General features: G+C 48.5%; 1 protein-coding gene across 3 annotated transcripts in view; it reads left to right on the top strand.

Moving 5' to 3' along the window:
* The window catches only part of GYPC (glycophorin C (Gerbich blood group)), a 41,688-nt gene extending 17,132 nt beyond the window's left edge, over positions 1-24,556 (top strand). The window contains exons 2-4 of one of the 3 annotated variants that reach the window (XM_072757522.1): positions 14,661-14,833; positions 22,843-22,899; positions 23,851-24,556. In XM_072757522.1, coding sequence (XP_072613623.1) covers positions 14,661-14,833; positions 22,843-22,899; positions 23,851-23,856 — 236 coding nt within the window. In that variant the 3' untranslated portion in view covers positions 23,857-24,556. The remainder of the gene's footprint in view (positions 1-14,660; positions 14,834-22,842; positions 22,900-23,850) is intronic. The other 2 variants (XM_026015707.2, XM_026015708.2) reach the window with 2 other exon arrangements.
* Positions 24,557-26,730: the final 2,174 nt, after the last annotated feature.

Below are 26,730 nucleotides of genomic sequence, written 5' to 3'. Positions count from 1 at the left end.
TTCTCAGACCTATGCCAGGACCCACCCCTCAGAAACAGGAGCAGTGAGGCCCAGGAAGCTTCTTTCCATTCTTAAGCACCAAACAAATTTCCAGTGGCCACAGGCAACAGGACCTAATGGGGGACAATTGGGGGAAATTTTTGACAGGGAGGGTTGATGGAGAAGGGGTTGATAGGGAGTTTGGGGGACTTGGACATGGTGGTGGGAGCTGGCACCTCCCATGGACATATCAGGAGTACATCTGTGGTTTGAGACCACTCGGACTCCCCTGGGGGCATACAGCTGTCCCCATTTTTTTCGATCAGACACTGAGGAGAGGGAAGAAATTAATAATAAAATAATAAAATACCAAGAAGTTAAGGTATTTTATTTCCTGTGGTGTGGTTAGGTTTGAAGTCAGGTTTGCTGCCCCAAAAATTCAGGTTGCCTTCTTCCTTCCATCCTGTGAGCTCCAATCTGAAGAAGATCAAAGACTTATCCCACCCCCCCCCTCTCTGTCACACACACACACACACACACACACACACACACACACACTCCTTTTGGAGGGCAGCCAATTTTACCTTCAAAAGTTAACTACTTTTCCTCTAAGCTGTTAAACTTCTCATCTTTAGGGTAGGAACGACTGGGTTAGCAGACTGATTTTGAGCAATTGTCTCTCTATACTTAGCTGTTGTGCCTCTAAGGTAGGCTGGTCATTCCCGCCTCACTGAGCCTCAGGGTCCAGTCCCCTGCCAGGAGCACACGAGCTTCATGGATGGAATCACCATCACTGGTCACTAGCGTTCCACCACCAGACTCAGCACTACGCTGGGGGACAAGGCCACAGGCTGGAGGGAATGGCCAGCACTAAGCCCTTGAGCTCAGGTCTGGGTTTGAATCCTGGCTCTGTCCTTGGCAACTGATCATGTCTCTGAGACTCAGTCTTTTCATATATATAAAACAGGATTGGAAATGGCTATTGGCAATGTTGTTTGGGGGGTTTCAGCTAATGAGAAGTACTCATGATTTGTGTCTGTCCCATGACAGTGGGTTTTGAACGAGAGAAGCATCATGAGTAGAAGATGATGCAAGTGAATTCCCAGTACGGAACACACCATAAAAAGCAGTGGCATGGGCCCCACGTACTTCCAGCTGCCCCCCCCCCCCCCCGCCCCAGACTCTGAGGCACATGGATGCAAAAAGGCTCTCCAAGACAAGGCAGACACAGCAGCCTCTGGCAAGCGGGTCAGACAGGGCCTCCTAGCAAGCTGGCTAAGGACTAGAGACTTACTATAGAGGTAGTGGCCACCTAAAGTTGGCCAGGAGGATGAATGTCCAGGAGTGAGGCCTGAACCTCCAGAAAATATTCCAGGGTGGCTCCATCAGAGCAGACCTGAGGGAAAGTTGCAGTTCCTGACTCAAATCCCCAGGTTGGGACTGTGCTGGTGGTGTGCCCTGACATGGAGACTGAGCTCAAAGCCTGTGATTATCACTGGAATATTGAGAACTGAACAACTCTCAGATCTCATGGCTGACAAAACCTGATGAGCTAGATAAAGGACAGTTCAAGGGAAGGGCAGGAGGGTACCCAGGGCTGGGGGGAAACAAAGGTGGACGCCTCCCATCTCCTTCCTGGAATCAGCCGAACCATCACTGATAATCATTCTGTAATGATTAGCCAAAGGATTAGTGTATGCAAAAGTTCTGTGCCAGGTGGAAAGATAAATGCAAAAGATAGTTTTACCACCTAGCACCTAAGAGGTGCTCAGTTTAGTTGGGTTAGCAATCACTGCAGACTCCTGCTTTCATAACCTCTCTTCTGGATGATTTTTTCCTTCTGCATTTCAATCTGGTCTGCTGAGAAGAACTTTCTCTCAGTAAGCTTTGATGGCCACTGACTTACTATGTGCAGGGCATCTTGCAAAAATGCTAGGATACTGAGATGAAGATGCCATGGCCCTCCCTTCACTCCCAGAGTTGTTTTGACATACTTGGTGAGTTTGTACCTAGTAACGGGAGGTCCCTTCCTCTAGGAGGTCAGGACAGATACCCTCCTTGACATGTAGACATTGTTCACCAGGTAGGCCAGGTGAAGTGGATATCTCAGGGAACAACATGAGCCAAAGCCTGGATGTGTGAAATAGAATCCTTGTGACATAAAATGGGCCCACGTGGGACAAGCAGAAGACATGTGAACATGTGAGATAATGTGAGAATTCATAGCTTGTGCCTATGGCTCTGGGCTTGGGCCCAGGAGATCCTAGAGCTCTCCTCCAGGTGTATCTCCCTTAGAACACTCCCAGTCTATCTGATGAATTGACAAAGAACCAAACAGTCCATGGAGCTGATGTGCAAAATTTGGGACATACTTTTATACCAAGAAATTTGTTGTTGTTTGTCTAAAAATTCAAATGTAACTGATTCCTAACTGCATTTTATCTGGCAACCCTGGGAAGACGGGACATGGACATGGGTGTTTTTTAAAGGGTTGCATGTGATTCTGATATGCAGCCAGAGTTGAGAACCACACACAAGAGGCTCCTGCTTTGAAGGAGCCCACATATTCAATGCCTTAACTCCCAGGCCAGGTGCCTGGGTGCAAAGCTCTCTGTATAGATGGAGGACTCCTAGTTTTTTGTTTTTTGTTTTTTTTTTTGGAGGACTCCTAGTTTTAAAAAGCATCCTTATTTCAAGCATTTTCTTTTTTTCTTTCTTTTTTTTTTTTTAAAGATTTTTGTTTATTCATCAGAGACAGAAAGAGAGAGAGGGACAGAGAGAGAAACAGGCAGAGGGAGAAGCAGGCTCCATGCAGGGAGCTTGACGTGGGACTCGATCCCGGGTCTCCAGGATTACCCTCTGGGCAGAAGGCAGCGCTAAACTGCTAAGCCACCGGGGCTGCCCTCAAGCATTTTCAAGATCACCTTCTTACTCCTTCATTCCATCCATACATGGATACCTCCCACAATAGCTAAAAAGCTATTTTTTACATAAATTTGAAAATCTGAAACACATCTTACACTTTAAGTGATGTATTTATTTTATAATAATTTATTTTACATAATTATAACATAATTGTATAATTATGGAAGTTATTCATTAACTATATATATTTTAATACAATATAATGAATCATTTTTCATTACCTTCCTACCTTTTCTATCACACTATCTCATTCTCTTCTAAACACACTCCTGTCAGAACCTGAAACTCTCTAACCCTCAACTTGTCAAGTATGACTTGCTGGACCCCCCCCCCCCCCCCACCTCACACCCATACCCCTCTGCTGTCTGTCTCTCATTGTGACTCTGGTCTTTTCTCAGTGGCTTCCAGGTGCTCTTCTAAACTTAGAAAACACTCTCCTCTCCATCCCTATACTACTTGAGAATTTCTAGGAATCTCCTTTTCCCTAATCTCTCACCTGCTCATGGCCTACAGTAGAAGACACAGCCTGACCTTTAAGACTCTACTTCCCGGAGGCAACTAGGTGGCTCAGGTGATTAAGCATCCAACTCTTGGTTTTGGCTCAGGTCCTGATCTCAGGATCTCAGGTCCTGATCTCAGGATTATGAAGTGGAGCCCAGTGTCAGGCTCCACCACTGTCTCTCTCTCCATCTCCTTCTGCCCCTCCACCCCCACTCATGCTCTCTGCTCTCTCTCTCTCTCTCAAAAAAGACTCTCTACTTCCCATAATGAAATGAATAATTAAGTTTATTAATGATATTGAATATGATAGTGATGGTGGAAGAAGTAATAAGACATGGAAAAGGAAGAGAGGAAAATAAACTCAAGATATGTACTAGATTTAGCCATTCATATCTCTCCTTCCTTCTCCTAAAAACATAGCTTTTATATTTCCCAAAAAAATTAAAAACATCTATTTAATAGACATAGAATTAAAAATTGCATTTTTAAAAATATGAAACCATCCGTACTAAAAAGGATAAAATTATTTGAAATCTACACTTAGACTATCTGGCATATGTGGGAGCCCTAATCCTAACTCCTTAAACAGATCCAACCCTATAACAGGTTGATGTCTCTTTTGGTAACTCTGTTTTCATTCTGTTATTTGGTTTGCTTAAGAAAGTAGTATATCAGTCTGATAGAATAGTAAATTTTGTCTGTACTTACCCTTTTCCCTTAAGATTATGTGTTAGATTTCAACCCTGCATTTGAAATGCTAAAATCCCTGATGAGGAAAGATACACAAAGTCCCCTGTCCATATCAGTTGTACTAAAGCATCCAATTTACCTTTTCTGCTGGTCATGAGATATAACCCTTTATTGGACTTTAACCACACTACCTGCAAAATTCCAAAGTGAAACAAAGTCTAAGTTTGTTGGCTTTCTTGATTGGTCCCCAGGGCATTTATCACTTACTGTGAAAGAAACATTTAATTTAGATGGCAGTTGATTTGTGTCATGGGATTTCAACTGACAGGAGGAAGAGTTATGTATGTGTTTATAGCTTCTTTGCTTTTAAAAGATTAATGTTGGGGAAATATAAATCACAAGACCTGAACGGGGGGCTGGGAAGACAGAACAGGAGTGTGCCAAGGTGATGGATTGAGATGTATTATAGAGTGTCTTCATCAGCCAGAAACACAGTGGGAGGATGGGGTGAAGGGGTGGTGGGGTGGGAGCAGTGAAGAAAAATGGCTTTTCCTCCCCAAGCACAAAGACAGCACAAGGGCTTGATTCTGGGCAGCCAGCTTCCTGGTTCTGGTGCTGGATGCAAAATGAGGTAAATTGGTGACTTCCTAAAGCCCCTTTCCTGCCCTGATACCCAGACGACAAAGGAGGGCTAATAGCGAGTGAGAAGTGTCTGGACGCCCAACTATCCCAGGAGATAAACAAGTACTCCCTACCCCTCAAGTCACCGGAACTGTCTCCCTCTGCTTCCCCCATAGGGGCCCTGGATCCAGGGGCCATATATGTGTGCACACATGTGTGCAGGAGCTATGCTCAATTAAATGGGAATGGTAAGAAGAGCTTGCATGTGTTCGCACTGCCTTTCTTGGATCTATGCAGGTGCATCCTTCTATATTGGCGAGTTAGCTGAGGGTTAGAGAGGGTTATTTGCATGTGGGACTCAGGAGCCAAGACCTATGGCCATACCTCTCTGGTACCACAATCCATACTCCCTGTGCATCACAATGCCTTCCTCAATCACTTTGAGATTATTTCTTAGAAGAGTGTGTTGATGTGCATTTGCCCTTCTCTTCATCATTGCCCCAAACAATACACTCCCAATATGTAGGTCAAAATGTACCCTCCCTTTCAAATGCTGATCCAGCTTACAAAACCACAGAAGTACCTTTCACAATACTAGCTAACAGGTATTGCATATAAAATCGTACCATGCCATCTATATGCATCAACTCATGTCATCCTTGCAACTGCCCTCCAAGGTTCTCTCATAATCCCATTGCATGTGTAAGAACAGTGAGCCTCGGCATGCCTTTACCCGGTGGAGAGAAAGCAGCGTCCCTCAGTGTGGGTGCTCTCACTGGCTTGGGAGGAAGAGAAACATTCCAGGAAATGGAAGAGGAGCCACACATGCCTCCTACTCCTGTGACCTTCCAGGATACTCACCACATCTCTACCCTTCTGGTCCATTACCTAGAGGTTCAGCTGTCTCAGGGCCACTTTGGCCTCCCTTAGCACATCCTGGGGAGGAAGTGATCTTGTCTGTCTTTAGGACATGGGCACTCATGCCTTCATCTGACAGGCTCTACTTGAGGCTTTCAATCAAGGTCCCAGGCAATAGCAGTCCCCTCCACCTCCTCCTCTCCCCTTCCACCTCCTGTTCTCCCCTTCCACCTCCTGTTCTCCTCCCCACTCTGCTCTTCTCCCAACAGGAAAGGGCTCCGCCACTCCTTCCTGTCAAATTCAGTGAAGGAAGGAGAAAAACATTTTCTGCATCCTGTTCACCAACTGATAAGCCTTCTGGAAAGCCAATAACAAAGCATGGCTAACTAAATCATTATTATTTACACACGCAGCCTGATCGAGGACATTTAGTCAGTAATTAGGTACCTAATTATGCTGAAAATGCAATTATATGATTTTTTAAGTGAATTAAGTTCTCCAGAGAAGTGGTAAGGATTAGCACATGTGATCCAGCTGAAGAGCAGGAACTGTAGAGGGCATGTCAGTGTGACCCTGGGCTGCGCAGAAACCGAGTGACCTGGACTTGAGTCACATGTGTGAGCACACACACATGGTCTATTGGCTTTAATTCTGTGTCCCCAGGACCCTACATTGGTCTGCTGCATACCAGAAGCTTAATAAATGACATCCATTAATATCATTGAAAGCTTAGTGCGCATCTGTGAAAGGGCTGTTTCGTGGTTGGCTTGGAGACTCTTAAGGAGGTTATTTATTTAACTTGTGAAAGGCAGGTGTGCAGAAAAATGATAAAAGAGTCAACTGTGACATGCATGTCAGAGGATATTTTATGCAACATCACTTATTCGTTCCCATAGCATTGTGTCAGATTCGAGGTATGTAAAATACAGCCCTTGCCCTCCAGTATTAAAAATCAGCACAGGAGACAGACAACTGCAAAGCATTTTAATGGTGATTTGAACAAGTTGTTCAGCAAACTGCAGCTTTCTGGCCAAACTCAGCCTCTGGCCTGTTTTGGTAGAGTCATGATTTTTACATTTTTAAAGTATAGTTAAAAAAAAGAAGAAGAAGAAGAAGAAGAAAGAAAGAAAGAAGAAGAAGGAGAAGAAGAAGGAGAAGGAGAAGGAGAAGAAGGAAGAAGGAAGAAGGAAGAAGGAAGAAGGAAGAAGGAAGAAGATAGGGCAGCCCAGGTGGCTCAGCAGTTTAGTGCTGTCTTAAGCCCAGGATGTGATCCTGGAGACCCAGGATCGAGTCCCACGTCAGGCTTCTGCATGGAGCTTGCTTCTCCTTCTGCCTGTGTCTCTGCCTCTCTCTCTGTTTCTCGAATAAATAAATAAAATCTAAAAAAAAAAAAAAAAGATAAAACAGAGACTTTGTTTTATGCATATAAAATCATACCATGCCATCTATATGGCAGAGTCTCTGTTTTATGCAACAGAAACTGTATGTGGTCTATAAAGCCTAAAATATTTGTGAGAAAGCTTGCTTCTGGGCAGCCCGGGGGGCTCAGCGGTTTGGCGCCGCCTTCAGCCCAGGGCGTGATCCTGGAGGCTCGGAATCAAATCCCATGTCAGGCTCCCTGCATGGAGCCTGCTTCTCCCTCTGCCTGTGTCTCTACCTCTCTCTCTCTCTCTCTCTCTCTTTCTCTCTGTCTCTCATAGATGAATGAATGAATGAATGAATGAATGAATGAATAAATAAATAAATAAATAAATAAATAATAAAAACCCTTAAAAAAAAAAAAGGAATATTAGAAAGCTTGCTGCCTTCTCCTGGGATAGAGAGAGCACACAGGCCCTTTGCAGAAGTCAGGGAAGGCTTCCCAGAGGAGGTGACATGATCTAAACTTGTTGGCAGAACAGGAGTTTGCAAAGGCCCAGAGTCATGATGGCACAGTGCAGCACAGGCCTTCCAGGAGCTTCTTTCCAGCCAGGCGGCCTGAACATGAAAAGCAAGGATAAAGGCAAACTTAGAGGATTTATTTGTACCTGAAATAAGGGCTGTAGGCATTCAGAAGTTCTGAAATGTCAGGCAGTGGAACTTGGAGTAGATCTTCAGCAGGAGAACCAACAGGAATCTGGCCAGAGACACCAGCCTGCCCCCATCATCAATCAAAGGGAAGGGACAGATGACTCAGCTTCTCGGGGCCCTTATGGCCTAGATGCCACTGACTGTAGCGCTTGAATCATCAGAGAGTCCCTCTGGGGATTGAATGACCAGGAGAGAAGAGAGAGGCACACGCAGACAACCCTGAGAGTGCTCCAGGCCTCCCACACAGACGCCAAGGACATGGGATGCCCCAGCCCTCTCCCCTATGGCTCAGTACTTCCCTCGTTGACCAGACCCTCAGCGCTGCTGGCGTCTCTATCCCTAGGCCCCCAGATTGCATCACCCCCTTCCCTCAGCCTCTTCTCCCATGGGAGAGGAAGCCTGGCTCTCAGAAGACACTGCATTTCTCTCCCATGCCCCTGTGCCATTGGGCACCGTGTAAGACAGAGGTTACTTCCCAGGCACTATGACTCCTTCCTCCCTAAGAGCCCCTTCCTTCTAAAAAGCACACATCCTGTTCCCTAGGGTAAGGCCATTCCCTCTGCTGCCTCTCTCACACTGCCACCATCATTCTTCATGCTGTGCATACATACAGGTGACTTCCTTCAACTCCTGCAACTAGCTCCTATAGTCACTCCTGGCATGGGACACTGCTAGTGACCCCAGTCTCCATTTCAGTCATCTTGCCCTCCAGTGGACCCCGGCACTCCTAGCTCGTGCCAGTGTCCATTCCATATCTCCACTCGGCTCATCAGCCCAGGGCACTCCGCCCTCCGCAGCCTGGCCACCTCCCTTCCTTTCTCACCTCTTCCCTTATGGTGCTCAGACTCTGTAGCCCATTGTTGTGGTCCTTTGTTGCAAGTCCTCAACTCCTGCCAGTAACCCCTAGAAAATATATTCAGGGCCACGATTTCTCACCTCTTCCACCAGAGTCCAAGCTACCATCCTCTCCACCCTGGATTTTACCACAGCGCCCTCCTTGTCCCCTTCCCTTGCAGAGTGTCATCCTGTCAGTGTCTCAGTTTATGTCACTCTTCTGCTCAGAATCCTCCCATGGGGATCCCTGGGTGGCGCAGCGGTTTGGCGCCTGCCTTTGGCCCAGGGCGCGATCCTGGAGACCCGGGATCGAATCCCACGTCAGGCTCCTGGTGCATGGAGCCTGCTTCTCCCTCTGCCTATGTCTCTGCCTCTCTCTCTCTCTCTCTCTCTCTCTGTATGACTATCATAAAAATAAAAAAAAAAAAGAATCCTCCCATGGCTCCTGTCTACCTCAGAGTGAGAGCTGATGCCCATACAGAGCTCTCAAGGCCCCACATGGTCTCCCCCCCGACCCCATCCCCTCAGTTCATACTCCAACACTGTCTTCTACAACTCATTTTATTAGGGCCACACCGGCCTTCTGGCTGTTCCTGAATCACGCAGAGCTGTTCCCACTTCATTGCCTTTGCACTTGTTCCTCTGTGTGCTACATTGTTTCCCAGATGCCTCCATCCTCCCCCATTGCCTGGTTCAGGCCTTATTCAGATACCACCTTCTTCCTGAGCCCTCTCAGCTGCACTGTTTAAACTTGTAGCTCCCACCCGGAGCCCCACCTTCCTTTCTGCTCCATTTTTTTCTCTTATCACCATTAGCACACTAATTTATCTCCCCTTTGCATTATCTGTATCTCTTCCCTAGGATGTGAACTCCACCAGGCGGACGAAACCTCTGGGCTTTGTCTACTTCTATAACCCAACTGGTTTAGGTTGAATGTTCTCTTCGTCTTTTCTCATTCTCACCTGTCCACTCAGTCTAGATATATCCAGCTCCTCCCTGCTGCATGCCTGCACCTAGACGTGGCCATGGCTGCAAGTACACCCCACTCACTCACATACAAATACATGTTGCACAGTCTCACACTCATGCACACTCACACGGACCAGCCCTACCTCAGCCCCGTGACCACAGCCCCAGTGCGTTGTCCTGCAAACCACCATGTTTCCCTGCCTCCACTCTCTCCAAGCCTCCCATATACTGTAGAATCTCCATTTCAGTTTACCTCTCTGGGAAAGAAATAAAAAGAAGCACTTCAAATGCTAAAAACATGTATAGAAATCTTTTGGGGAACTTTGCTGCTCCTCCAGGAGCAGGAGGGAGGCAGGGGATCAGGGGAGGTTCTCCTTTTCTTACGTTTGGGGATGGTCATGCTGCCAGAGCCAATCCAATGGAGGAAGGCAATTCAGTGAGGGAGGGGAGAGGGGAGGATCTCAACAGAGTCTAGGTGATGTGCAAGACGGGTCTAATATACACTCAGAGGTTAGGAGCCCAGACACTGTGGACAGCAGCAAGGGGAAAGCCGAGAACTTCTTGACACAGCATTCCCTGATTTCCTCCTGGTCCTGTGCCTGCTCCCTCTTGGGATGCCCTGTGGAAGACCCCTGGCTCAACCCTTGCTCCTCTTCTCCCTACCCTTGACTGTTAATGCCATTGAAACACTGGAGGCCCTAGCTGGGACTGCAGCCTCCACCTCTCCCCTGAGCCCCAAGACCCTACGCACAGTGGCCTACACTGAAACTGTGCTTCACATCTGGAGGCTCTCTGGGCATAGCAGGTCTTCACCTCCCCTTGAACAGATTGCCCACCCCTCCTAGTAAACGGAGCCCCAGCCTTCCCACTCAGTCCAAAGTCTTGACTCTTTCCTGTCTCTATTTTCTTTTTTCTTATTTTTTAAAATTCGCTCACCCTAATCCAATAGCACTCCTATCGGCCCCTATTCCAGACGTGTCCAAAATACCCCTGTTCTTCATCGCCAGCACCGCCACTGTGCAGGCCTAAGCACTTGCATGGACCGTGGCTGTGGTGGCTCCCATCCTCACCCCTGAGTCTGTCCTCAGCATGGCAGCCACAGTGATGCTGCTCAGATAGAAACAACGTGAACAGCTCCAGTGGGAGACCCTCCCTGGCCTTCCATCCCTCTCAGATGGAAGCCGTACTTCTTTCCTGTTGAGTGCTGCACCTTCTAGCCCCACGATCTCTGCCTCACTCCAGGGCTCATCAAGCATTCCTGCTCTGGCCTTCACACTGGCCAGTGTCCATCTGGAACACTCCTCTTGTGGATTCAGAATGATCAGGGCTCTTTCTCCCTCTGCTTCACCCTATACGAAGCAGCTTAGGCTGCTACCCAGGGTGCTGTACTGTGGCCTGGAAGACTTCAACAGCAGTCATTTGTGTGTGCTTCTGGAGGCTAGTAGCCCCGGATCAAAGCACTGAGATATCCTGTATCTTGTGAGAGCATGTTTTCTGCTTCACAGATGACCATCTTCTGTCTGGGTCCTTACATGGCAGAAGAGGTAAAGGAGCTCTCAGGGTCTTTTTATAAAGGTGCTAACTCCATTCATGAGAGCTCCACCTCCCAATACCATCACAGTGAGGCATTTCAACATATGAATTTTGGTAGGACACAAACAGCACAGCTGTAGCACAGCCCAAAAGCACCTCCTCTGAGAGCCTCCCTGATCACTCGCTCGTCTCCTTTCTTTGTCTTTTGGTGTCTATAACCACCTGGCCCTGTAGCATGGATCCACATTTTTTGTGAGCTAATGGCTACTTTCCTCCTCTGGAATGGAAGACCCTGAGGACAGGGCTTTGTGCTGTGCACTATGAGATCCTCAGTCTCTAAAACAGGAACACAGTAGCCATTCAGAGACTTTTGTTGGATGGATGATTCTGGAATTAGCTTTGAGATCAGACAGACTTAGATTCCAATCCCACCCTTATCCATTATGTGACCTCAGGCAAGTTACTCGATCTCTCTGAGTGTCAGTTTCTTCAACTGTAAAGTGATAGACGTTATAATATTCACCTCAGTGATTCTTGTGAAAAATTGGAACAATACATACAATTATAAAATGAGCTCCCCAAATGGTGGCAATGGCATCATTATACACATCGGGAAAGGAAGGTTTCAAGTAGGGAAAGACAGCCGCAGGCAATCTGGATCTGTGGGGAAGTGGAGGCCAGGGGGCAGCTCGGGCCTCAGGGTGTGAAAGGGAGAGCAAAGGCCACATGGGCCTATGGGGGCTTGGGTAAGTCTGAGAAGATGACGTTGTCTTCAGAAAAGCTTCAGAGGCAGGCACTACGGGGGCTACAGGGAGGACTGTAGGGTCACTACAGGGAGAGGCTTTATAATGCCAGCCTCTGTTCTTCCCTAAGCTGCAGAGATCAAGCCCTCCCTAGGTCCATGCCTGATTGGCCAGAGTACCACTGGCCCACTTCCCGGGTGAGCACTGCTGTTCTGAGCCTCACACCTCACTGAGAGGCACACTGGCTCCTTAGAGAATTATGTTCCCCAGTGTGGATCTCATTCACCATCCATGTGTTTGACCTTGGGCTGGAATAGTCCCATAGCTGGGAAGCTGACAGCCTGGCAACCAGTGATAGGGACCTTGTCTCAGAGAAGCAGTTGCATCAGCCCAAGGAAGGGCGCTACAGGGCCACAGGTCCTAGAACACCATGTGTGTGTGCCTGTGTGTGTGCCTGTGCACTTGTGTGTGTGATATAATATGGGAATTTCCATGAAGACCCAAAGCTGAGGAAACAATAAGCACACTCACGTTCTAAACAGACACTGGACACATCCTAAATGGAGTCCACACTGGGGCAGGCACAGTCACCCATAAGCTATAGTCTCAGAAAGGCTAGATAGCTGCCCAGAGGGCATCCCTGAGGGCAGTTTTGGGAGACTACAATACCAGGTTGTCCTTGTCTCTCTAAGTGGCCTTCAGCCTGTCTACCTCTGGCCAAATGAGAAGGCCTGAGAGAGCCCCCAGAGCAGGCAGGGCCGGTGCCACTGGGTTGCTGGCTCTCCATCCCTCTGTGCAGTAGAAGTAGCAGCAGCAGATCCTAAACCTTCCTTGGTCTGCAGGGTCAGGCTCAGAGGGCCTGGGTATGAACCACTTTCAAGCAGCCCACTCAGAAGAGCATCATCCAGGCTAGATAGGGAGCCACTGAGGGGTCAGTCAGCTCAAGGCCCACTGGGGTCAGGGGCAGGGCAGGGTGGGCACACCTGCCTCAGCTCTTCCCAGAGGCCATCACCCTGGCCGCAGAAAGAGACTGCCCAGTCGAGGACTATCACCCCCACCAAGACCAAACAACCATGTCACCCATTAGGTAAAAAGACAGTTCCCCCTGGTCTCGAATCTCCTTTCCACTGCCACTCTGGAGAGGCCAGAAGCAGAATCGATGGAGAGGGAAGAATTAAGGAGAGCGAGCGACCAGGCCCTCTTTCCCCTGCTGACCCGGCTGAGCACAAGTGGGAGTTTTTTAAAAAACATTTTATCTCATTGTGGTATGAACACTTACCATGAGATCTACCCTCTTAACCAGTGTTCCAGGGTACCATGCAGTTGACTGTGGACACATCTCTAGGGCTTTCCACCTTCATTTTCTGAAACTGCTCATTGATTAGCTAGTCCCCACTTACCCCCAGCCCCTAGCAACCACTATTCCACCCGTGGGTTCTATGAATTCGACTATTTTAGATTCTTCATATAAATGGAATCATGCAGCATTTGTGCTTCTGTGACTAGCCGATTTCACTTAGGAGCTTTAAAATGGATATAAGACCAAAGCTTTCGTTGTGGACTAGACTCTTCCCAGAAGGGACTAAAAAGTTATAGAATTGGCCCACAATGCAGTCCCAGGTCAAGAGGAGATACACAAAGCACATTCTGACAATGCAAAGGGAGGACAGAAGCTGTGTCCCCATTGCAGGGCCCCATCATCTTCCCTGCCTGTCTCTCCTCCACCAAAGGGCCCTTCCCCCATGCCTGCTCAACTCAGGGCCTCCTGGCTGCAGGCATTACCTGTAGGAGACCAGAATTAAAATTATATCGTGAATGAGTAATTGCTTTGAACACCAATGTGCTTAACTGGGTGAGAGAATGTGGAAGCTTGCTAACAAACATTGCCATACTCTGTATGTGTTTTCCCCACAAAACATGAAGTAGGGGTGGCAGCCCCTTGCCAGCTCGAGGAGCTCTCCTGGACTGATCAGGTAGCAAGACAAGGGCCAGATGGACAGCTGCGTCCTGGGGCCCTGGAGCCACCCAGCTCAGGTGGAAAGAAAAGGAATCCGTGGCTGGGTTGATAACCGTGGGAAGCTGTGGATGCAGTGTAGGCACTGTGGTCAGGGAGGCTGTAGAGTAACGGCAGAACCAAACAATGACCAGGATGAACATTCAAGGTCATTTCCAACCCAGAGCTGCTGTGACCCAGCAACTGATAAGTACATGCTTACGACAATGTGTACAATAGATCATAGTAACTCTCCAGCCCCCTTCCCACAGACATTGTGAAAGATGAGACATTCTGTGACCTTGAGGTGCAATCACACTCTCTTAAAGTTACAATGGCTGGATTTCAGGGAATACAAGGATCTTCCCCGATTGAGGTCTGCGGCACCCACACAGCTAGCACTCTTCAAAGCAAACTATAGTCATTGCTTCCAGACCTAAACCCCATCACTTCTTTATAAATACAAGAACAGATACAGACTCTGAAAGTGTGGGGGTGGGGGGGCAGAAATCATTGATGGAAAAATCACTATACTTGAAAAAAGAGGCAAGAGATATGGATGAGCATGAAGTGACTGAAGATGGCCACAGAGATAAGGAAGAAAGGAAGAGACGGAGAGAAGAGGAGGCCAAGAGGGGAAACCGAGTCTGTGCATTTCCATTATAAGGTCCCTTCCCCTGAGACTGAAATTAGAGGGACAATTGAGCCTCCTTTCAAAGAATCCTGCCTAGAGGGCTCTCCACCAGTCTAGGAAGTGAGAGGGATCCTTCCAGTGTCTTTAGGAAGATGCTCAAATCCAGGGATCCCTAAGTGGCCAGCTGTGTAGAACACCCACGATGACTTAAGGAGCAAAACCTGTCGTCTAGCAGCTGCAGGATTTCTCATATCCAGGCTCTGACTCATCCCCTGAGACGGCCAGAGCTTGCCTTTGTTTCCACCTGCAGAAACAAGGGTGTCTGTGAGGACTTTGGACTCAAGCCACATCTGGAGCTCCTCCATCCACATCTGCAGCCCAGGGAAAAGGCAAGATGAGCTAGGGGCATTGAATGCACTTGCAGTTTTCCCCTGCGAGGACTTCCTTATCGGAAGGGAGAATGTCTACCGGGTCAGACAAAAGGTAGGTGAACACAAGACTCAGTCATTGAGAAAGTGCATCCGTAGTCCCACTGTCCAGTGACGGCCCATGGTGGCTTTTATGGGAAACACTGCAGAAGGGATGCAAACACCCCACAGAGGGTGGGGCAGTGCAAGCAGGGGTGGGGGAGCTAGGAGGGAACTTTGTAGACCTTTTAGTCAGCTTCGAAGATTCTTTGATGATAGCCCTTTCTGGAGATCCACTCCCATTTCTTGACTTTAAGAAAACATGTTTATCATAGATAATTTGGAAAGTGGAGAAAAATAAATGTATGTTTGGAGAAAATAATGCCACCTCTAACCGCTACCCAGCCACCACTCAGAAGCTACTACCTCAACATGCTATTTCCTTTTATTCCTTTCTCATAGGTATTTTTTTGAATACTTAACATAATTTATATTTATAGGGTCCTGTTTTTTCTTCTTAAATCATACTGTAAGCATTTCCTCCTGTCACTAAGGATTTCCATGCATCACTTCAATAGCTGCATAATATTCTATTATATAAGCGTATCAGAATTTACATAACCAACTCCCTAATGTGGAATGTTTAGATTGTTCTCTTTCTTTTATTTCCCATTTTAAACCAAATTGCAGTATACTTTCCTGAGCATGAATTTTTGTTTCCTTTTCAGATTATTTCTCTAGGATCAATTACTAGAAGTGGAATTTTTGATTCTTAGGGTGACACATTTGCCAAATACTGTATGAGAGAATTAAAGGTGGCCATTTTTTAAAAATCTCACTTTGAGGCTATTTTGATATTGTTGACAATGGCGATAATGGTGACAATGATGATAATGAAACAGCCAACCTGTGCTGGCCACTGTGCTACGTGCTCACCACACACTAACTCACAAGGAGCCTATGCAGCTGTGCCATCACATTTCAATGTGAGGAAGCTGAGGTTAGAAAGGCCACAGCAGGGGACACCTGGGTGGCTCAGCGGTTGAGCATCTGCCTTCGGCCCAGGGTGTGATCCTGGAGTCCCAAGATCAAGCTCCATGCCCTGCATACAGCCTGCTTCTCGCTCTGCCTGTGTCTCTGCCTCTCTCTCTCTCTCTCTCGAATGAATAAATGAATGAATGAATGAATGAATGAATGAATAAATAAATAAATAAATAAATAAATAAATAAATCTAAAAAAAGAGAGAGAGAAAGAGAAAAGAAAGGACACAGCACTCCCCAGGATGGTCCAGGTGTGGTCTAGGCGGGAGCTCAGTCGTACTGTGGGACTGCCTTTTGCTGTGGACCTCACTCCTTCCCCTGTTCACCCCTGAGCCTGGTTGACACAGCCAGTGTGCACACCTCATAGGTATGCGGGCACTCAGCCCTGAGCCTGGCAGGTGGAGGCTTCCTGCACCTCACTCTATTCTAGTCTAGATGGAGCTGTGTATCCAGGGCCATCTGTACTCCAGTCACTTCTGCAGGAGCTCAGAGCTAGAAGCCAAGAAAATGTTGATTAGGATACTATTGTCCCCTCCTAGCTCCTCAAAATATCCCTAAGCATCCATTCCCTTTGCCATTTTGGTGCCCCAGACACCTTTCTTTGGAGAACCACTTCCCTGCTGCCTCCTCAGAGCCCAGGGATACTGAAATAAATCAGCAAAGGTTGTTTGCCCTTCCAGAGGTCTCACTGCAAACACGCAGCATGCAGATGGACATCCAGGGGGCAGCTGAGACTTTCAGAGTTTCCAAAGAACAAGGCAAAGGAGACTACAGTCTCAATGATCAGACATTGATCAGAGACCAAGTGTACCTGCGAGATGCTGGCACAGGGCCCTCGGTCCTCTCATTCAGCTCCAGTCATGGGGGCAGGCAAGGGAGCCAACACAGGTGACAGATTCTCACAGTTACCACCATGCCAAGTCTGAAACTACGTCAGCTGGCTCCTTAAAGGAAGGACCCTAAGCTCAGGTTGTGATGAGGACCCCTGGGACTGGGACTTCTTATTTTCATTGCTAAGAGAGTACCATCCCCCACGACTTCCATTTACCAACGCTTTATATCACCTCCTTGCAGACAGGAGGTGTGTGATAGCATTGTAACTGAGCACGTGGTCTGTAAGCCACTCTGTCATGAGCTCAGTGGTTTTCAAAGACAGGCTCCTGGAGCAGCACATCAGCAGCCCCTGGGAGCATATTTAGCGATGTAAATTCTCCAGCCCTTTCTAAGCATGCTGCGTCCGAATCTGAGGTGGGTGCAGACATCTGTGGTATCACAAATCCACCAGGAAATCCTGATGCACACTCCGATTGCGAACCCAGGCCTATCAGCCCCCACTAACCCTATCAGAAGGAGGTTTTACTCTCTACTTTACAGAAATGGAAAGGAGGCTCCTAGAGGTGAGCTAACTTGCCTGAGAAGTTCTGCGCTCCGGCATAGGTGTAGTCCTACCTGACCTCACGGGGCTTTGTACCTGCCATAATGATGACGTGCTACCACGACAGGCCCACACGGAGGTCCTCTGGCCCCACCCAGAAATTGTGACTTCTCCACTATGAACTTGCCCCCCATGCCCTCTCACCACTGCACCCGGGTCCCCCTGCCTGCGTTGCCTACCCTGCCGTCTCCATAGGTCAGGCCCCCCCCCCCGTGGGGGGCCTCCTCTTCCTCCAGAAAGCCCTTCCTGAGAACATCAGACAGCGACCCTCCCTAAACCTACCCACGGGCATTTGTCTCTGTCTGTCACACAGTAGGCTCCGTAAAGGTAAGGCCCTTGCTTCGCTAGGGATGACATCATGCAAAATAGTAGGTGCTAAAGAGATGTTGCTGAGGAAAGGAAGAAGAAACAAAATCATGAGCGTCTGCACTATCATGTCAAAGACACTGGGAGTCCTGGGGCTGAGTCTGATGGGTGAGTCCCGTCTGCAACACCCCCAGGCATATCTTTATTGCTCATTTTGACACTCGACCCAACAGCGTTGGCGGCCCCTTTTCACATAAATATGTTGAATCTCCTCAATCAAGTCATAAGCTCCCTGGGGGTACACCCCATCCTCTCCACATCCCTGGGGCTGGGCCAATGCTACCTGCTTAGCCAACATTTCTGGCTTGCAAGAGAGATGGACAGACAGCAAATAATAAGCCCTTCGTTTATTACTTTGTAGCATCACTATCCCGAGACCAGCTCTTCCCCAGTCGTAGCTTAACTGTTCTATCCTTTCAGGGTATGATAACAAACCATCAAAGAATAGGAAATGTGGTCGACATTTCTCCTACCAAAAAATAAAAGTCAGATAATAAACTCCAGTTGTCAACTGCTTTCTGCTTAACTGGCATAAGAAATTGCCAGATTCCTTATGCCGATAGGCAAGAATCTAGCACAGGAAGAAGAAACTCCCGGGGGAGTGAAGAACTTTCTAGGGCCACAAAGTTTCCTGTCCCTTCCCCAATAGCTGCCCTCCTCCTGAACCCAAATCATATTCGTGCAAAGTCATTGCTGTGGGAGAGTTGACTTTGCTAACCAGATCTGTAGTCCCCTTGAAATAGCTCTGGGGTAAGTGGCACCGAGCTCGGCAGATTGCCGGGCGGTGGTGTGGTTGCCTCTGCGTTGCTGTCATAGACAGGGTTGCCATGGCAGGAATTCCCCCAAGGACTCCATGACAAACCTGTGTTCCCCTTCATGGTTTTAAAACTGAAATAATCTTCCTCTTCCCAGAACACTTAGGTCTCCTTTCCCAAAGCCATTCTCCCTCTTGACTAAAAGGAGCTCAATCCCCAGAGGCCTCAGCCCTGGCCGAAATTCTTGCCCTTTGCTGGGCCAGGCGGACATGGGAAGCAGGGAGCAGGCACTTCGGACATAACTCGTGCGGCACAGGGAAAATCTGCTAGAGATGGGCAGGAGGTGTGAGGACAAAACCTCGCAGGAAGGAAGAGAACTCCTGGCGCAGCTTCATCAGGCAGACAACACAGACGAAGGGAGGTCCTCAGTGGCAACAAAGGGTTGGCCTCTGTCCCTGGAGCCGGCGCCTAACCACTGCTCTCTGTCAACATCGGAAAATACCCTCCTCACCTCCCAACCCCCAGGGCCCAGCTGCTGCTAAAGTCCTGCATCCTGTTGGCTATGCCCAAGCTGCTAGTAAATACACAGAGAACCTATGCAGTGCTCCTCCTCCTCCAGAGCCTCAGAAGCCTGAACCCCCAGGATACACGGCCTCATCTCCACGATCAGGGGTCATTCTTCCCACTTGCCATCGCGCCCCTGCCCCTGTTAGAGGGCAGCTCCCCTAAAGAGAGTTTCGGGTAGTAACAGCCCTCCCCTTTCCTCTCCTTCTGGAAACTCATCAGTTCAGCTCACAGGAAGCATCTGTTATCCCTGCCCTTGGCACATGGCCCAGGCCCTGGCCTTGTGGCGATGCCTGTGGCTAGCCACACTGGGGATTCGGAAGCCCAGAGCTGTCACACAGCATGGCCACCTTGTCGCCATGACCCATACCAGCTTTTGTTTGGAGTGAGGCCATGCTTGCTTCACCATCTGCCTGCTCATAGTTGGGCTCCCTTGAACCCAACACCGCAGGACCAGGCATTCTCTCTTACAGCGCTGTGGTTTGAGCCAGGCCCTCCAAACAGCTTGGTGAATGCTACTGGTGTGTGCACAAATGAAATCTAAGCCCCACCAAACAGTATTTACTCTGGCTGCCTATGAGGGGCCTGATGATTTCTGAATACCTCTCTCTGTGTCTCTCTCTCCCCTCCCCTCTTGTCTTCTTCTTTTGCTTCTCTCCCTCTCCCCTCCTCTCTCTCTAGTTGGGTCCCACCAGTGGTTGGGATTTACCATTTGACAAACACTGCCCTAAATAAGTTGTGTGTCATAATCACATCTCCCAGTGAAACCATAAGCCCCCTGAGGTTAGAGACTCATCCTCTATTTCCTGAAAGCTCCTCTGTCCCTGTGGTAATGCTGGGAACACAGAGACACTCAGCATCCAGATGCTGATTTACTGTCAGCCAAGACTGTGGTGGGAATCCATGACCAGCATCCACCCTCTGCAAGGACTCCCAACATCTGTTAGTGGGTCGCTTAGGTCACTGACTTTGAGTTATATGCAAACCAGAGTAACAATAAGAGTGAAATCAAGCTAGTGGTGACAGGATGTGAGGATGGTCTGGCTGTGATATCTGTCACCCCACTGATCACCAGGGTTGATTCAGCAGATCTGGCTATCTAGGGGGTATTTCCTTCCTTCCTCACCACTCCATGCGTGTCCCTCCCAAAGCCGCTCCCTCAGTCAAAGAGGACGACCTTCCCTGATAGAGAAGGATGGTTCTTTGGACAAGGATATTTGAGTAGCGGAGCTCTCCTGCTAAAATCTCCAAATAAGTTCTTAAGTCCATCTGTAGGAGAATGTAGCTTCCAAGACTCCAGACACATCCAAATGAGGCTCTGTATGTGGCAGTCTGCCTTTCTTTAAAAAAAAGAAAGAAAAGAAAAGAGAAAGTGGTGACAACTCAGTAAACACCTATTCTGAGCTATGTGCCATGAGGTATTGTCTACATAATATATATAAAATATTTATCATGTGTGGGCATGTCACTTCCAATCCCTACCACAGGGGGGGTTTGTTAATCTTGTTTTACATACACAGAAACTAAAGTCAGTCAATATTAAATATTTTGCTGATACACCACCGTGAAATTTTGTGCCAAGACTTGAACCTAAAGCTGCCTTCACAACAATGTGGACAATGCAAGGTACAGTTTGATTCTCGGTTCTCCCAAAGGGACCAGGCTTTCAAATAACATCCAACAACTGTTCTTGGGTGCCAGGCACCTAGCCTGATTCTGGGCATAGAGCTATGAGTGGGGCTAACATGTTCCGGGATTTGTAGAGCTTTCTCTCTGGTGGGGGCATTGCAATCTTGAGGGGAGCCAAGAAGGGAAACCACAGAATACCTTGGATCTCTATGAAAGAGTTGAGGCCTCCCATGCCTGTCCATGAAGGCTACACAGTGGCTTATTTCTGACCTCAGACCTACACCCAGCTGTAAATAACACCTTGTTCTGCCATAAATGTCCCCCCCTAGGATTGTCCTTCAATCCCTCTACCCCAATTCCTGAGCTCAGAGTGATGCTGATTCCAATCACATACCCACCCTCAACCCCACTAGGGGTGGGCTTTCATTCCAGGGTCCCAATCTGCTTGCACACTAACCCATCAACTTCCTGGGCAGATGGAGCTCACTCCAGCCAGCCTTTCCAAATACCTCCTATCATTACTGCTGGCTAAAGGGAAGCAGGGCAAGGGAGGGCAGCTGAAGGCAGCGCTCACCCCACCATCTCCAGAGGTGAGAGCTGAAAGCACAGGCTTCGAGCAATTGTTTATAAAAGAAAAGGAAACAGCAGTCCTTTCTACCCCTGCCTGGGTTGGACAAGCTGGCATAAGAAATGCTGGCCTTTACCTGGGCCATTCTGAGTGGCAATTCTGGATGAATTCAAATGAACCTCTGTGACCATCCATGCAGACTTCAGGAAGGGGCCACTCTTTTTTCTTACTGAATCGTGTGATCACTTAATGATTGAGGAAGGTCTACAATGCCAGGGTCTGAATACACTCACCCATGTATACATGCCTACATGCCTACATGCATTTCTTTATGAAGTATTATTCAGCGAGTATTTATTGAGCACCTACTGTGTACTAGGTGGCTAAATTCCAGGTTGCTCTCATTCACCCTGGATCTCAAAGCAGATGCCACGTGAACTTCCTGCCCTTCCGGCCTCAGGTGGAGGCTATGAAGCACTTAGAAGCTGATCTGACTGCTCCTCCTGCCTCCCCTTCTCTCCAGGTGCTGACTCCTGTGCCTGCTTTGTCTCTTTACTGGCCTGAGGACCTCTTTTAACCTCTTCCTCACCTCCAGGCTCTAGGCTGGTTCTTCTCCTCCTCTGCCTCCAACCTTTCCTTGGCTCCCTGCACTGTCCCTCCTGGCACCACAGCTGGTTTCTTATCAGAAAAAGGCATCTGAACGCTGCGCTGGGGAGAATGACCTCATCCCACTATGATTAAAGTGATTATCTGAGCAGAAAGGACTGTTAGGAAGAAGTCTTCTCTGTTTGAATATGCATAGCCATGGCAGCGGGAACATGGGATTTCCATGTTAACACTGATATTTCTGTGGTCTAATAAATCCTTCCTCTCACTTACCTCCCAGAGGAGAGAGAAGACACTGTGCTGGAAGTGATGTGCAGGTGCCTGCTCTCCTTGAGATGCTAGCCCTGTGGCCAGACCGTAGCACCTTGGAAAAACACTCAGTAATTTGGTAGTGCCCCGGGGCGGCCCTTCCCACAGGAGAGCCCCTCAGAGATCACAGAGGGGCCTGGGGGGGAGCCTCCAGACAGGAGCCTTCCTGGGAAGGGCACCTTCAAGAGAGAAAAGAGAAAGTACTCCACAGAAGTGGGTGTGAGCAAACCCAGGGCCCACCAAGGGGCAAGCTGTGTGACCCTGGGCAGGTCACTCTCTGATGCTCAGTGTCACACCTATGAAATGGACTGGTAATACCACGCGCCTCATCAAACTGTGGCAAAGACCCCCTGATATGACGGGAGAAAGGTAACTAAACCAGTAGGTGGCTTGTACAGACCCTCCTTGTGTGGGGACACCTCACAAATAGTCTGTTTTTCCCATTCTTGTGAGAAATGCTGAGGTCCAAAGGCAGGTGGTGCTGGCAACAGGTGCATCCCTGCCCACCTTCATGCTCGCCATCAAGCATGTCTCCCCAGTGTCTGCCCAGTGCTGGAGCCTGTCCCTCACCCCACGTGCACTGTTTCAGAGATGCCAGCCCGGAGTCTGCCTCCACTGTGGTTCACCTGTTCTCTCCAGACTGGCCAGTGGCCAGGCGGAGCCAGAAGCCTGTCCATGCTCACACCGCCTCCTGTCCACTCAGCGTGTTTGCAGAGCCGTGCCCCTGTGAGCAGGGGGTGCAGGCACAGCTGGGGTGCTGCTAAGTACAGGAAACTTTTCTCCCCACTTAGGCTCTTCTCTTCTGTTCACAGAACTCGACACTGGCACATTTTTCATGTCACTGGGGGCAAACATTGCCATCATTGCAGGTAAGCTATCCTGGGCCTCCAAGCCAGGAGGGTCAGATGGAATGCCCAGGGTAGAACCCGCCTACAAAGCAAATGCCTGAATGAGAATGAGGCTGCATGGGGGCCTATACACAAGCCCCTCTAAAACTCATAAGTGTTCCCTTCCCCCATTACTCCCAGGCTCCGAGTGACCCACCCCCTATTGCCCAGACTTCAAACCTCTTCTAACTGCTCATGAGTCCAAACAGAAATGAAAGGCTGACGTCTGCCCATATCCCATGCATTTGCACAGCATCCTCCAGAATCCTCTCCCTCTTCAACTCTTTTTTGGTTGATCCCTGCTTCCCTGCCAGGTTCATGCAGCCCTCACCTTCAGAAAGTGTGCTGGAACTAAGGATGATGAGCAGTGACTCACACTCCACCCAACTTGTCCTAAGTGCTTCCCATGGCCCTGTCTTGTTTCCCCAATAGTGCACAGAGGGCAGTCACCAGGGCCTAGCCTTCTGGGCACTTTCAGGGCTTTAGCACCAAATCTTGTGTCCCAGGAAACTTCTCAGTTGGGATTACTCTGGTTTTAAAACTGAAAGTCCCAAGGGCCCATGAACCCCTTAGTTTTAGGTAAATGCATGCAGCTCATTCTGCAAGTTTTGCATAGAGATCTGTCTTCCTCAGTAGACCAAGTGCCCCTGAGCAAAGTTCCCTTCTGGGATCCTATTCCAGCCTCAGCCTGCACCAGGCTGAGTGGAGGTAGGGGGAGCAGAAGGAGAGAGGGGGGCAACTCAGATGGGCACAAATAAGGGTGAGCACACTCTGGGCAGGAGGAAGAAGGGCAAGAACGAACCAGTCTGTCTGGGGTTGGTGTTTATTATAGCAGAGTATCTGTCCTGCCCCAAGCCCTATGCATCCTGACCCCCTGACCCTAGTTCCAGATACCTTCTCCAGACTGAGCCATGCATTGCTTCCCTCCTGCAGGTGTGATCGCCGCTATAGCCCTTGTCCTGATCTGCCTCCTGATCTTCATGCTACGCTACATGTACCAGCACAAGGGCACATACTACACGAACGAGGCCAAGGGCACAGAATTTGCCGAAAGTGCAGACACAGCCCTGCAGGACGATCCTTCCCTCCAGGACACAGGTGACAACAGCAAAAAGGAGTACTTTATCTGAAGGGCACCAGGCCTCACCTCCCCCGATGCCTCCTTCAACTCCATGAGAGAAGATGCACCCACAACCCCACCCTGCTCTGTACTACCAGGGGGACAATAAGAGCACCCACCTCATCCCCAAGATATGCACCTGGCCGGGAACACTAGGTGTTATCCTGGGTAGAGAGAGGAAAGAAGGAGGAACTGAGCGACAAGAGGACTGTCCCAGGCACCCAGAGCTGCAGTGGCTACCCAGGAGGCCTGCCTTTGTTCTGCATGAGGGAGAAAGTCTTGGTCCTCCTGGGCAGTACAATTTGTCATCAGCATGATGTGAAAGTCCTTACTAGGTGGGTGGGTCTGAGGGCTGGGGCAGCAAGGAAGTGAGTCATCTGTAGGCTGACTGGGGATAATGGCATCAAATGTCAGTCCTTGACATTTGGGGGGAACAGCAGGTGCCAAAGCTAAAAGGCACCTTAGTTTCCCATTGATCCAGCTCTAAATGATTAGAAATAAATTTGAAATGTAACCAAGCATTCAGAGTCAAACAGCGTCACTGTAATTGTCTAGAGAAAGAGAACTACCACTCAGGCCTTGCTTTTCACCAGTGTGACTTTGTGTTCTCTGCTACAGTCTGCATGCGTGGGACTGGGATCATCCACTTCCATCCCCATTGGCTTGTCTCAGCATAGACTGCACAGAGGGGTCCTGAGCCCCCGGGGGAAGGAGGGCCTAGGGACCAGATTTCTTTTTCCCCTATGTAGGCACAAACTTCATGAAACAAATATAAGAGTGGAATGTTCTTCTAAAAATAGGCTGTCCTAGCTGCCAGGGCACTGGCTGAAGCACTGATTATCTAAGCATGGGATTAGAAAAACTACACATGTTAAATAACTACGAGTGAACCCCTCCTTCCTGTAATAACAATGGCTACAGCACAGACTGCAGAGTGCCACTGCTCTGGGTTTGGGCCTTGGATTCCCGTTTCCTGGTCCTGGGACCTTGGGCAACTCACTTGACCTTTCTGGCATCAGTCTTCTCATCCCTAGAGTGGACACGACTCCATGGTAGTGTTGAGGAGGAAAATTTTTCCTCTACTCTCCAAGGTCCTTCTGGCTGGTCTAAGAATCAAGTTGACATGAAACAGATGGGCAGGAAAAATCAAATTTAATATCCTAAGTACTAAACATGGAATTCCAAAAGCAGTCAGGCAAAATGAGGTATATATGCCATCCTGACTAAGTAGAAAAGGGTAGGGGTCTGGGACTTCGAAGGCAAGGAAAGCTCATTCCCAGGAAGGTGAAAAAGAGTAAATGCTTAGTAAACAAATGTTTGTTGGGCCCTTTAGGAACAATGGGACATGGAAAGGAATCTTAACACAGACTTTCCTGAACCCCTCCCTGTCTGCCTCCTCTGGTTATATTATAATGTAGTTATCTATGGTGATAGTTCCTTTTCTGAAGCAGGTCCTTTGTGTAAATTCTTTTAGGCAGTTAAGGGGAAGGTCAGAGTTTCTTCCTAAGTCTTTGGGGCCTTGATTGTTTCCAGCTCAAAATAATCTACATGCCAAAGTGGGCCCATCCTGAGGGACTCCTTCTGAATCCCTACAGTACAAAGTCTCAGGGTTGATGGCAGGAACAAATGTGGCAGGTGCTCAGTGCTGTCTTCTAGTGTCAATAATTGGCACTAGAAATGCAGTACATATGGATTAGTTAATGAAAGTTGCTCATTGCACCATTTCTCAGCACTTTCTGAGGAGGAGTGATTGTCATTTAAAATGAATAATAGGGAGAGAAGATGAACTTACTGAATAACTTCCTTTGCAAGAGTCTTTCTAAGACTCCCAGCAGCTCAGCAATCACTCAGAGACCAGCAGGCCCAGGTTTAAGACTGCAGCCCAGGCAGCCAGGGACTCCCTATGACTCAGGCGTCTTGAGGCTGCACCATCTACACCTGGGAGTCATAAAGGTGTCCCATCATTCTCCCTAGGGGAATAATGGGATCCAAGCTCTGCCAGGAATGGCCACTACGCAAAAGAGCTGGAAGTTATAGGGTTGTCATGGGTGTGGGGAGAGAAATAGAAGAAAAGAAGCTGGTGGTAGTCAAAAGGTGAGACTTTTCCCTGAGTAACCCGAGTTCTCTGGCCTACTACCTTTTCATCTATCAAATCAAGGGTTTGGCTACATCCGTATGTCCCAAACTGTGACCTATATAATACCAGCCTGACAAAATAGTGATAAACAGCCCAGTCAAAAAGGGTGTTCCATGTGCAAATAAATGTGTAAAATGATGTGTTAAGCAAAGTTAAAGCCGTGCGAGGCTTCCAGGCATCTTTAGGGTTCCAGTGTGTACAATAACTCTTGGAGAGTGGGGGGTAAGGGGATGAATGCTGCATCTCTCAAATACATTTTTCCAGAGACTCTATTTCTTCCCAGAATACTTTTTACAAACCTGAATGCCAAGAGTCCCCAGAACATGTTTGGGAAACACTGAACTAACCAGTTAGCCAACATCCCTACCTGTTACAACATCACTTCAGGGTTTTGAGAATCTGGGGGCATATGGCCTCGTCTTCAAGGATTGTGAGCACAGATCACTGTCCAGTGGGCACAGAGGAGGCACCCAGAACCCCCACACAGACATGCCTTGCTATAAAAAAAAGTCTCCAGGGAAAGGATAAGCCCAGGATATCCCCCCACCCATGCCTC

The sequence above is a fragment of the Vulpes vulpes genome, chromosome 5, assembly GCF_048418805.1.
Source record: "Vulpes vulpes isolate BD-2025 chromosome 5, VulVul3, whole genome shotgun sequence".
NCBI lineage: Eukaryota > Metazoa > Chordata > Mammalia > Carnivora > Canidae > Vulpes > Vulpes vulpes.
The sequence above is the reverse complement of the archived record's forward strand: the minus strand, read 5'-3'. Positions and strand labels throughout refer to the sequence as shown.